This window comes from Gymnodraco acuticeps, unplaced genomic scaffold (genome assembly GCF_902827175.1).
Source record: "Gymnodraco acuticeps unplaced genomic scaffold, fGymAcu1.1, whole genome shotgun sequence".
Classification (NCBI taxonomy): Eukaryota; Metazoa; Chordata; class Actinopteri; order Perciformes; family Bathydraconidae; genus Gymnodraco; species Gymnodraco acuticeps.
The window spans coordinates 46,372-59,556 of record NW_022991921.1 but is presented as its reverse complement, the minus strand read 5'-3'; the positions used below and the strand labels follow the sequence as shown (position 1 = coordinate 59,556).

The window sequence follows — 13,185 nt, the reverse complement described above, 5'->3', positions numbered from 1 at the left end:
TTATGGGAGCAGTCACTTTAATTGTAAAATAAAAAAGGTAGCATCAACTCTTCTCAAACAAATACATTTATGTTTAAACACATTCAAGTATACTATGCAGAAAAAGGTCCAGTTAACAGGCCATGTGACAAAAGTTGGAGCAGAGTAAACTGTTAAGACAGACCAACAGATGAGCTTGCTAGAGATAGACATACAGCTACACAGATCAACAGTCAGACAGTCAGCGACATACAGATCGACAGTCAGAGGAATTGTTGTTTGAAGGCAACCGAGAGAGCAATGAAACATGGTTACTAGGTTTCGATAGACACCAAAACACACACGTCAATGGGTTGTTGGCGAGTCAATGGCTTGCTTTTTTGAAGGAAAAATCTGCATAGTTTACCATTTAAAACAAATGTCAAAAAGTGCATTAGTATGAATCATTGGTTTAACATACAAAATAAAAGGGATTAGAAAACGGCCGGGATAACGTCCAAAATGTTACATAGCTTTGCTTTCCCATTATAATGCAATTTTTATCCAACTGACCCTTCGGTTGGACATGGGTGCTGTAATAAACTTGAAGTCCTCAGGATAACCACAACATAATACAAAACAAAACTGATGGTTTCACTGTGACTGCCTCTTTCGGGCGATTCCGCGATTGCGAACAAAGTCTCTTATATTTTGTACCGTTCGTTCATCAAGCACTTTGCCTTCAACCAGCTTGCAGTGCTGGCACTCAGATTTGGTGGCCAGATGTCCTTTGGCAATATAAAGCTTAAAATGCCGCATTACTGCAGCTACCTCATTCTTGGCCCACGCTTTCTTGATTGTTTTTCTGGCCTTTTCATGATCCTTTCCTGAAAGATATAAAAGTAAAACAAAAAATCAAATCAGTAGAATCAAATTTTAGTTGGAAATAACATCTGCTTTTTATCCGAAAACTGGATACGAGTAGCACCAGTGTTTCCGCCAGACCAGGGCTGAGAGGGGGGGGGTGACGTCATGTTGTGTCACGTGACTTGAGCCGTCCCTTATAGATACTATCTCTTTGCGTATTAGTGATGGGAATTCCGGCTCTTCTTAGTGACTAGTCAGTAGTCACTAAGAAGGGCCGGCTCTTTCGGCTCTTCATTTTACCACAGAGCCTCAGTTTTGCCGCTGCGAGGCTAAGGCACTCGCAGTTCACGTGCGTGCTCCACTAGCACTCCCCACCAAGGCTCGCCGGCAGTACACTTTCCGTCACAGGAATACGCTTTGCTGGCGGCGAAAATAATCCCACCAGACTCCTTTGCCCGTCCAACTAAGGGATGTCCTTGTCGTCATTTCAAGCGATAAAAACTCTTGATCTTTTTTTTTTTGGACGCCCTCGGCTCGAGTTCAGGGCGTTCCGAGCTAAATGACGGCAAGACGCCCCCCTGGCGGAAACGCTGAGTAGCACATACATGCCACCCTCTTCTCATTCTTCCTCCTCATGCCTGCCTCCTAGCCTTAACTTTAGGACAGCAATCCAATAAGCAAAGTGGCTATTGAGAAATCTTTATAAAAAAGGTCCTGTATTTTTTATTTATGAAATTGATCATTCTGGAGTTAAGTCATTACACATGTACATCGTACTATATGATGAAATTGAAAACAAGACTACTGGGTTTAGGATTGGGTTTTCAGTTTAAATTGTATTGAATTTACATTGGCGGTAAACGTGTTGCAATGAGTCGTTCTCGACCTTGATAATAGTATAATAGCTTACACCGCAATCTTCATTGGAAATGTTTCTTAGTGTAAGTGAGTACCACATTCGAAATTACAATTTGAAGTGCTGTGCTCCACATGTACCAGCCATTGTTAACCAATCAGAAGTGGCCCATGATAGAAGGTGATAGACAGATTGATCCAATCACCTGCCAAGTGCTTCTGAAAGTGCCTGCCCTTTCCAAATGGCTTCCAATGGAGCTTTAGATGCTTTGGTGAAACAAACCACCTGAGTCAGGTTAGTAATGCTCCATCACGTGTTTCTATTACAGGGTGAGTCTTAAACTGAAGCTTGACTTTAAAGCAACCCAACGGAAGTTTCATGTAAGTTTAGTTCTTTCACTCGTAGCTCAGGCTGCGAGGGTGCTAGAGACGGGAGCACGTTGATACGACCTTCCTAGCCGGAGATATGGCCGCATTTTACAATAAACTTCCGTTGGGTCGCTTAAAAATAAATATCCCAAATCGAATCGCAATATTTGTCAGAAAAATCGCAATTAGATTTTTCCCCAAAATCGTGCAGCCCTATTCGAAATCAATAACTAGTCAAGAAGATTGGCATTGTGTGACTCTTACCCCATACAGACGGACACAGCAATGTAGGCCAGACCCAGGGAGCGTCAGCCACAGTTGTCATATCAGAAAAAAGGGTACAGAAGTGCTACCCTTTTTTTGCCACTGTCTTTTAATAAATGAATTGAGGGTCATATATTCATACCTCCTATCTTTTTGGACAGCAGGGGTAGAATGATGGGTTGGACATTTAAAAAGTCCTAGGCTGGAAATGCATTCTAGTAATAATTGACCACTCCCAAAAAGGAAACTAATCAATACATTTCTGAAGATCAAAACTGTTTTGGCTAGGTCTTAACACCGTTTTCTTATAAGCTTATCTCAATGCCTTTTCCAAGTTCAACAACCTTACCTTCATAGGGAGGAGCCGTCTCACTCACTGTGGATGACAGCGTTTCTGCTTAACACACAAATGTTTTTGTTGTTAAATATATAATTTGTATTCTCTATTCTGTCAGACACAACTATAAGTGAGGCAACCTACCCAAATTGTCAATGTCTTGCTCTGTGATAACAGATGTGGATGCAGCAGTCACAGGTTCGCTAGTTCCACACTCTGTTGCTGCCGTCTCATCATCATCAGAATCACTGTTTACGTCTTCAGCGTCACTGAATGAAATTTCATCTAGGAAAAAGTAAAGGTAAAACTTGCATTAATATCTGGACATACATAAATAAAACATACCTGAATTATTTTAGCTTTAGATATATACAATTCTGTAATAGTTTAAACAACGCAAACTCAAGAAGCTTATTCGATGTAAGTGCACACTTTAAGAATCAAAAGCCAAAGTCAACCTCACTCACAATGCATTTCATTTGATTGGTTAATGTTGTTTGGGAATTCAACGTTTTCCTAGAGCATTCCAGGCTGGTAAGGATGAGTGCAAGCATGTTTTTGTTTAAAAAAATAAAATGTTTCTGTACAAACCTTCAATTTCAATCTCGTCCAGTGATTTCCCCTGAATGCTGGAAAGCTGTCCTTTCTCCATAGATAACAGCAGTTTGGAAATCTTGGCCAGTTGTGTGGTTGGAACTGGTAACCTGTAGAAATCCTGGTGTACCCGGATATCATGACCCAGGAAATCAGCTACCTGGTCCAGTTCATTGTTTTTTAAATTAAGCACCTGGGAGAGTGTTGCGACATGTTTTCTAAGGTGTGTCGACCTGATGTGCTCAGGGTGCTTTGCACCACACTTGCTTGAATGAAGACGCAAGCAGTCCTGTCCTCGGTAGCAGCTCATACATTTGGGTCTTGCAAACAGGAACACATTGGTGGAACAAACACCACATTCAGCTCTTTTACTCACAAGAAGGGACAGGGCATCCAACATGCTTGGTGAGAGCAGAACTGCAACCTTTCTGCCCCTCTTTCCCGTGATTTCAACTCGGCTGAAATAGTTGCAGAGCCTCTGTTCAGTCTTTGACAACCCCTTGACAACATCTTGATGCAGTTCTGCGTTGTCTCTTTCATTAAAATGTTTGAGGTGCATTTTTGAAACCTCCCCAGTACGTCTTCGATTAAACACTATGACTTGTGCAAGTGCAACTTTTGCAAGTTCAGCATAGTTCTGAGGTGTCGCCTCCTCTTTTAAGTTGCAAATGGCACTTTCTGCAGACTTGTCAAGGTGCCGATGAAGGATCTGAACATCTTCGGTGAAGGGTAATGTTGATGGTTTGTTGTATTTTGCACCGCTCAGAGTGTTCAGAGCACCGTGAGACACAAACTCAGACGACTTCGAGGTGTACAGTTTCTCGAACATTTTAGTTGATTTGATCAGTTCATCATCTTCTGCCATAAGGGCCCGACAGTGAATAATGTCATTTATTTTGAGTAGTGTATGTCCAAGTTTCAACGCCAGGCTTGGTGTTGAATATGTGTGGTGTTTATCATCAAATCCTGACACTTTCTTCACCGCTTGCACCACTCTTTGGAAGTTAGCAGGTTTAACAGCCTCCTCAAGGTTATAAACCGAGAATTCTGTTTGCAGACAAAGCAACAAACGTCCAACTTCACGTAGCTTCTGACGTATGTATTCATGCTTAGTAGGGTCTTGACCGTGTTTGTTGTAGAGTGACTGGGCAAACTGAATAATAGAGAAGTCATTTCGGACAACTGACGCAACATCATCCTGTCTCATCGCATTGAGTAGCTTCCACACTCCACTTGAGATCTGCTGAGAAAAAACTGACTCTTGAGCTGAGGCCAAACCCAGTACTTTGGTTCTTGCAGGTTTTTCTTCTTCTTTGGTTTCTGGCTTACAGGGGCATCTGCGGACATGTCTCCAAAGGTCCTTGCGGATGTACAATCCTTTACAGTGCATGCAGTGGATGAATTTTCCTGCCGGTGCTTCAGCCTTTGGTTTTCTCTTTACTTTTAGCTTCCCTGTTCCACTCTTTAAAACTTCAGTGTTGTGTTTAAAATTTCCTTTATTCCTCATTTTTTCTATTAATATCTTTCGCTCTTTCGAGTGTTCGGGAAGGGAAAAGGCATGTATAATTTCAGCATGCGTTTTGTGCGTTCTGAAATGGCGGGAAATTTTGCTTTGTGGTTCTCTACAAACGAAACAGTAATTTTTAGTGCTCAATGTCAGATGTTTGGGAAGCTCAGCTTTAGCCTTTTTCTTGTACGAGTCTTTGTTAGAAATCGATGGACCAGATGTTGTGGCATCGATAGCCATATCAAGAGGGGGCCAATCCTCGGATGTACTGGGCAATACTGGGAGGCTTGTGTCCGATGGATCATTTTTTCCAACATCAGTTAGTGTTTCAAATTGAATCCGTCCAGCTTTTGACTGACTAGGCATTAAGGGGATACTTGCATCTGAATAATCATCATCCCCTTGTGAGTCGGGTATGTATTCCCCACCAGACATGCACTCATCGGATATTTGATCCTTTTCTGAATCTGATTGGATTGACTGCAGTTCATCTCTGAAACTGTTTTCAGAAGGCTGTTGGAAATGGAAAAAAAAACGACATTTAGTTTTGACGTATAGTTATAGACAGCTAAAGGTTCAACAAAACCTTAAGCTCATGCTCACCTTAGGTAGATAATGGAGGTTATCATCCTGGATGTTTCTGAAGCAGGATTGATGCCAGACTGTTGAACACTCTGCAACACATTTTTTGTATATTATTGTAAATAGTACGGGTCTATTGAAAAGGTTTTGTTTGCACAATGAAATACAAAAGCGGGGTCAAAAAGATCTTCAGCATTAAACCATAAAAGATAAGGAAGAAAAATAAAACATTTGTAAGTAATCCAAACAATATACCAGTCTACAACTATTATAATTCAATAATGACCTATTTTTACGCAGCATTACACTAATAGTTGAGATATATATATATATATATATATATATATATATATATATATCCAATGGTGTAAACCAGGAATAATTTCCCCAAGGTGTATCATTCTAAAAAGTATACCAAACTACTGCAAATTCATACATGACTATCTCACCTTTGCATTCATATCCAAGCCACTTGGAGGAGGACACAGGTCCCACACAGGAAGCACACCTGTCCAATGAGGATACAGTTGCGATCCTCAAGCAATGCTGTTGGCAAAATGTAACAATTTTGTTTTTGAGCAGCAACAATTTCACATTGACATATTGATATCTACTTAAAGCAAATCCTTTAATAGCGAAGATCAATGTTTAATTAAATTTGCTTTTACAAGTCTCAAAACATTATATGAAAGCATCTAGGTTGTGTTTCTGAAGTCCAATGCAGTTCTGCTCGACAGGCCAAATGATTACAGGTCTTAGGTTATAAAAAGTATAATCCTTAAACTTACTTTTCACTTAGGAATTCAGGATATACTACATTTAGTTTACATTATATCTTGTCATAGATTACATTTATCATTACTTACTGAACAACTTAACATACAGATCACAGGCAGGCAGTGCAAGCATGAGTTACAGTCATGACTTACACTTTGAAAAGCATTTGAAGACGATGTCCTCACATACCATTGTCTTTATAAACCATATGATATTCAGACTACTGCATACACAGCCCAAAGAAACATGTCGGTATGTAAATAGATACAATCAAGTAGTATTTAAATGTCATGTACCTTTTCGGCTCTGCTGAGGGGAGAAAACACTTGACCTGTCGTCTTCGTGTAGCTCTCAGTGCAGTCGCTGTTAGTCACCATCTGTAGCAGATAAAACACAAAGAGAACAATCAATACAACAGAAAGTTGGAAATGTACTATCAGAGAATATTTGGAATTGAATAAAAGAATGGTCCTACTGATGACAGAAAGAATGAAAGGAAAACTTAGTTTAAAACCTTACTGGATCCAAAACAAAACATCAATTTGAGATATTAAATCTATGTTTAAGGCGAGACACGGCAGAAACATCGTTTTTCAAGTACTGATCAATTTTGAGATTTTGTGCTATTTTGATTCCATAACATGTTTTCTTTCAGGCTTTTGGAAGGAAAACGTACAAATACACATTTAAGTGTTTATTTTACTATAGTTTGTCTATTTGCGTCTGTAGATTTCTCCTAAATTCACCAAAAGTTAGCATTCTAACGTAACATAAAGTACCGCGACCGCTGTGTGCACCATGTCAACAGAGGTATCGCTGAAAAGCTCCGTCTCTCCTGCACAATCTCATCGGAACCAAATATGGTCATTTCCTTTGTATCAGCAACCAATCGTGAAAGCACAAAGGGGTCTTAAACCAAGAAACGAAATCTCATTGGCTGGTGTCAATTTCTGACAACGTGATTCGTTCAGATGCGTCACGTGGTGTGTTAAAACACTTCCTGGTTAGCTTTCAGCTAGAAATTGAAATCTCAAAATGCCAAAAGAACGGCGAAAAAAACGTTCACAGAGAAGACGACAACAATTGTCACTTGCACGAAGCAAGGTTATATAAAAAAAAATGACCCTGAACATGAAATACCTTCACGGAGTGCGTCGATGCGCAAGCTGTCATCCAAAGAACAGGAGGGTTTAGCTAGCGCCTCACTGCAATCTTTAAAGGTCGTTTTCTCAAAATGAGTTTTTTTCTCCTACTCTGAGCTCGAAATTTCAACTTCAGTAGCACATAGAGACACCAAACCTTCCAGTTATATTCCTATCAATATTATGAAGGCTTTTACAGAAGGGTTTGTTCATATATAATTCATAGCCTGAATTATACAACATTGTATACCTAAAAACATGGCGAAAATGGATATTTTAGGGCTGTTGACAGTATTTTCTGATTTATGGAATGATAAAAAGAGATATCCAATATCCCTTCTGTAAAAGCCTTAGATACTAATATGACTACAAAATGAAACAAGAATTTTGAATCTGGCTTTATCCAAAGTTCAGATTTAGATTCCTGAAATGTGTTAAAATATGTGCATATTTAATGATGATAATGGATAATTTGCATATTTAAACATGCTATTTCAGAAAACTTGTAATACAAAAGACAATTGCCTTATTGTAAGTAATTAACTGGAGAAATTTCTAGCTGATACCTTTAAGTTAAAAAATGTACCCTATTCACCTGGGGTGTCTCGCCTTAATGTAAAAAAATACCTCTTCAATGTTCTCATTTGGAGATGTGGCCCCACAGGTTTCCAGAGGCATCACTTCATCAAGACCCTGCCACACACACACACACACACACACCATTATTATTATTAGATGGGGCGTTCCCATGTACCTAAAGATTCTAAACCATCCATAGTTTGTAGTAACATGAAATTAAAGTTATTCAGATATACATTTCAATAAACACCCTGTAGTTATGTTTCACTATCAGAAGTATATTTAAAAAAAAATGATATTTACAATATTTATACTGAAATAATCATAATCAAAACTAATGCATTGGATAATATGTAGCATTTACGTATGTGGTGTGATGGTTAGAGCAAGTACAATGTTGACCACCTTGCATCTCCACGGCCAGTCTGAATCACCGTAATTATAGGTGATCTCCTCTCCTGGACTTATGTCTCGCTCAGCGAACAAACAAAGATGGGGCTTCCCTTGCACGGATAGTCTTTTCATCTTTGCAGTCGGGTTTCTGTGATTGTCATTCACAAGTCTGCCTAGAGACTCGTGCTCTTTTGCTGCATCGACGCTACAAAAACACAAGTGAAACTTCATTGCAAAACAATCAATTGAAGTGAAAACAGCTAGCTAAGCTGTGAAAATAAATCCAACTTCATTCATTGTGCTCAGACTTATCATTGACATAATACGCACCACCACAGTTTTCCATCAAAATGGAATTCGAACATGAACCCCTTGAGCCTGACAGGATAACGTTCCAGTCTCGTCTCACATTCTTGTTGGCTTATGAGTTCACCTCTATATTCTATCAAAAAGTCTCCTGTTTGAAATGGTATAGAGGTGAAGATGCCGCGACCTACAAGGAACACAAATAACAAATAAGTGAGAAAAATAGCACACTAAAGTCACATATTTTATGTTTATACTTTAAGTTAAATCATGATTAAACAATCAGAACTGAAGAATAAACTCACCTTTGATGGCATTGATGTATTGGACGTCAAGCCCTGCTTTGTCCCCTCCAGTGTCAATATAACATTTGGCATCATCCTTTGGATTGCTGCATCTCCGTCTCCGCCTTTGCATCTTGACTTAGATGGTTTATTATAGCTGTGAAAAAGAGTAATAGTTCATACCTCCTGTCCTCAGTTCCAGTTAAATACAATGTTTACATCACATAAATAAATCCCCTCCTCGGTCCTCCGGTAGTGACCCGGAAATGAATTTCAGCGCGCCATGTTGAAGGACATCTCATTTCTCTAAATGCGCTTCGAGGACCGAGGATCGAGCGTCGAGGAGGCTCTCTGGAGGAGCTATAACCGAGGATACACTGATGGGTCCTCCACGGCTCCATCGTGGATGCAATTCCGGGAACAGAGATGTTTCAAAGAGTCGTGACGCACGGCCGGACTTATCTCAGCCAATGACAGCTCTCCATGCATCCTCTGGATATTATTTTATTAACTGCTTTCATCGCGATGTGATGTTTACAGTGAGAACAGCTGTGAGGTCCGTGCAGAAAGCAGAGCAGTGTGTATAATATATATCACTCAGTATAACAGGCCTACTCTATTTGCTTTAGTTTAGTAGATATCTACAAACAAAGAGTCCATATTTTTCTACAACCATTTAGTGCTTCACATAATAAAATACAACGGCTGTAGCCTGTTTTAGGAGCTGTAGGTGCATGTGTGTGGTGTAGGTGTGTGTGGTACATAGTGCTGGGGGGAAACGATTATTTTGAAAACGATTAATCGGGCGATTATTTGATCGATTAGTCGACTAATCTAACGATTATTTTTCTGTTGTTCAATTCATAAAAAACGTAATGTAATGTTTTTTTTCACGATACTGTGTCTCAGGGGATCTTAATATTTAAGAACCTATTAATGTGTTATACCAGATTAACGGAAATAATCTCAGCTAACTGACGATACAAACCATGTTTACCAAAACAAAACACAAGTCTCATAAGAAGCATCTAAATGACCCCTGAGCGAAAAATGCTAACGGACATTGGCACAGAACTCAAGATAAAAGTACCCTTATTACTTATCGTAGCTGCACATACAATATATCCGATTAAAGCTGAGACTCCACAGATTATGTAGGTGCATAGTATCATCACTGAGTGATCCGGACTCGCGACAGGGGAAGCAAATACAGTCATCACAACACGTACCTTCACAGAGCTTCTAGGGAGATCGTCTCACCACCGTAGCTGTCAATCTGATCAAAAGACGTGTTCAATGGCATTAAAATGAGAAAAAACGCGGCTGAATCGGTTAATCCATAGGTTTTTAACGTCTATGTATAAAAAAATGATTGAATTTATAATCCATAATTCCATTTTATGTAAAAAATCGGAGAGCAAATGCTAGCTGCTAATGGTAGCCACCACAGCTAGCTGCTGCTTCTGCTAGGCTATGCAGCAGTCTCAGTGAGATATAAATATATAAATATCTTTGCGTTTTGGACTAACTTTAAAATATTCCCATGCTTTTGAAGACCTAGGGCGAGATGTTTTCGTTTGGGGGCTTCGTGCGCAATCCTGTGAGGAGGAGGTGGTAGCCGTTTCAGTCTCCATTGTGTTTGAAGTGCGATTGAGAACTGCTTGTTGCTTTGGGTGACCCACGTGTGTGCGTCGATGCGGAAATATGTCGTCGACGATATTTTGAAGCATACTCTGAGTCTGAAGCACACGCAGTTAGCTCTGGTGCTACTAGTTCAATACAAAAACATGTACACATGCTAGCATACTCTGAGTCTGAAGCACACGCAGTTAGCTCTGGTGCTACTAGTTCAATACAAAAACATGTACACATGCTAGCATACTCTGAGTCTGAAGCACACGCAGTTAGCTCTGGTGCTACTAGTTCAATACAAAAACATGTACACTACACATGCTAGCATACTGTGAGTCTGAAGCACACGCAGTTAGCTCTGGTGCTACTAGTTCAATACAAAAACATGTACACATGCTAGCATACTCTGAGTCTGAAGCACACGCAGTTAGCTCTGGTGCTACTAGTTCAATACAAAAACATGTACACATGCTAGCATACTCTGAGTCTGAAGCACACGCAGTTAGCTCTGGTGCTACTAGTTCAATACAAAAACATGTACACTACACATGCTAGCATACTGTGAGTCTGAAGCACACGCAGTTAGCTCTGGTGCTACTAGTTCAATACAAAAACATGTACACTACACATGCTAGCATACTGTGAGTCTGAAGCACACGCAGTTAGCTCTGGTGCTACTAGTTCAATACAAAGACATGTACACATGCTAGCATGTATGCTAGCATGTGCTACAAAGTTGAACTACTAAAAAAACATTTACACGTATGCTATTTCATCAGCTGGTAATCAATAATAATATGGAGGTTAAGTTTACACTTACTCATGTAAAAGAAGCAATATCTACAAGTATGCAAGCTTACCTGTTTGTGTTTAATCAAGTAGGCTGTTGTAGCTCCATTGTCCATGTGTCTTTCCATGAGTGAACGCAGCTGCGAGCATGCATCTTGAGGTGACTTCTTGCTACCGCCCAATGTCTAAACCAGCCAATCAGAAGTACCTTTCAGTTGATGGTTTGTAAGGACGCAGGAAACCAGCCAATCACAGGGCAGCCAGCCCGTCATATGTGACTGTTTGCATAAACAATGTGTATGGAACTGCAAAGCTACCGACCACCGATGTGATGCGCTGTTCTATACACTCATGGGATACACTCAAAAACAGGTTTAGTGGTAAAAAATGACTTTTTCAGAAAATGAGGATTTATGTTAGTTAGACACTAATAAACATGGATACACTCTTTGTTTTAAGCCTACTTCGGCATAGTCCACGTATACCACCAAGGTTCGCGTAATGACGGTGGGTAGTCAGGTCAAATGGTGGGTATACCCAGAGCCCTATAATAGAAAGAGTTACGATCTCCGTTCACTCCAATGGACCATTTGTGTACAGCAATGGCGGATCGTGGAGCCTCTCAATAGTTCCTGGAAGTTAGCGGCAAGGCTAGCCGTAGTAGAGTTGCAGCATAATAGACCGTTCGTGATGGACTTTTAAAGGAAAGAAGACGTTTAAAGATTTATATTGCGGATATTATCAGCACATCTGAGTCAAATTAACATGTGTATTAAAGGATGTTAGTGGATTATCCCTAAATCTACCGTTTACAGATAACATTAGGCTAGGATTCCGGTAAAAGTTAGCAACACACGTTAACCATGAACAGCCTATTAATCCGTTCTCCTAATGTTATTTCATCCAACGTTGTGGAATTAGAGAAAAAGGGCTTCTTAACGTGCTTTTATCCGGGGTGGAGGGAGTTACATATGAGTTAAATATAACATTGGTGCGCGTGATTGTAGTGGGTGGAGGTGAGGAAATTAGGATATCCATTTTGGAGTTCAAGCTAATATAATTAACGTTACACAATAATAAGGAAGAGAGCTATTTTTGTGATACATTGCTATTGATATGGATTTAAAGTGCGTATTTGAGACTTCCAAACAGTAAACAAAAACGTTACTTATGAGTGAGTGTTTTTAGCAGAGTCGTATAATGTCCTTGTGATTCTGTTGATTATTAACTGTCTGTATTATGTTGCAGCTCAGCTGATTTTGGATTGATGGCAAAGGGAGATGGATTTAAGCGAGAGTGAAAACACAAGGTAAGTTTAAAATAGTTACATTTCCCATCCTATAGGGTTGCTATATAGATGTATCTAACCCTTTCTCCTGTCTTTGTCTCCCTCTTTCAGCACAAGAACCCCAGGGGGATTCAATGGAGCCTGAAGACCTGCAATGAGACCCTGAGCCTGAGTCTCAACCCCCAGAGTTTTGCAAGCCTCTCCCTGTTCCTTATTTTTATTAAACAGACATTACGCTTCCCAATGGTGTGGTCTTTGTTTTGTGAAAAATATGATTAGGCCTACCTCACATATTTTGTTGTTGTCTTTTGTGATGGTTAAATTGCTCCTGCTGACTTGAGCCAGTGATTCTTTCCTCCTCTGTGTCAGTAGGGGAAACCGTACATTTGTACTCCTTTCTCTGAGCGATTGGAGCAGCACAGCAAACCATGGGGGAGACTATATGCCAGGACAACACAGAGGAAAAGGGACAGACAAACTGCATGATATGCTATTCAATGTTTATTGAATTCCATTTATTTACATGGATGTTCCTAAAACAACACATAAACGTCATCATGCTGCTGCTGCTGCTAGTCCTTTGACTCATTGTGCTGTCAGTTGACAATCATTGATAGGCACGCCTGTTATTAATAGAGAGAGAGAGAGAGAGAAAAAAAAAA

General features: G+C 39.9%; 1 protein-coding gene across 4 annotated transcripts; it reads right to left on the bottom strand.

Annotated features, from left to right (window-relative positions):
• Nucleotides 1-11,463, bottom strand: LOC117535690. 4 transcript variants are annotated; one of them, XM_034200204.1, is made up of 12 exons: nucleotides 11,307-11,463; nucleotides 8,836-8,971; nucleotides 8,555-8,717; nucleotides 8,237-8,429; nucleotides 7,880-7,945; nucleotides 6,407-6,487; nucleotides 5,783-5,879; nucleotides 5,355-5,425; nucleotides 3,242-5,264; nucleotides 2,795-2,935; nucleotides 2,663-2,710; nucleotides 1-845 (listed from the first exon to the last, which is right to left on the bottom strand). In XM_034200204.1, exons 2-12 carry the CDS (start codon nucleotides 8,945-8,947, stop codon nucleotides 613-615), a joined length of 3,228 nt encoding a protein of 1,075 aa, XP_034056095.1. In that variant the 5' UTR covers nucleotides 8,948-8,971; nucleotides 11,307-11,463; the 3' UTR covers nucleotides 1-612. The 4 variants fall into 4 exon arrangements, with proteins under 4 accessions (XP_034056095.1, XP_034056098.1, XP_034056096.1 ...); XM_034200207.1 differs by having other exon boundaries at nucleotides 2,663-2,707; XM_034200205.1 differs by lacking the exon at nucleotides 11,307-11,463 and adding an exon at nucleotides 10,044-10,089.
• Nucleotides 11,464-13,185: the final 1,722 nt, after the last annotated feature.

Excerpts from the sequence above, each read along its gene's own strand:
- LOC117535690 (XM_034200204.1), bottom strand. The coding sequence starts at position 8,947 with ATGCAAAGGCGGAGACGGAGATGCAGCAATCCAAAGGATGATGCCAAA. Across the intron at positions 5,880-6,406 it reads CCCTCAGCAGAGCCGAAAAG|CATTGCTTGAGGATCGCAAC; the intron begins GTACATGACATT and ends TTTTGCCAACAG. Across the intron at positions 846-2,662 it reads GACGGCTCCTCCCTATGAAG|GAAAGGATCATGAAAAGGCC; the intron begins GTAAGGTTGTTG and ends TATATCTTTCAG.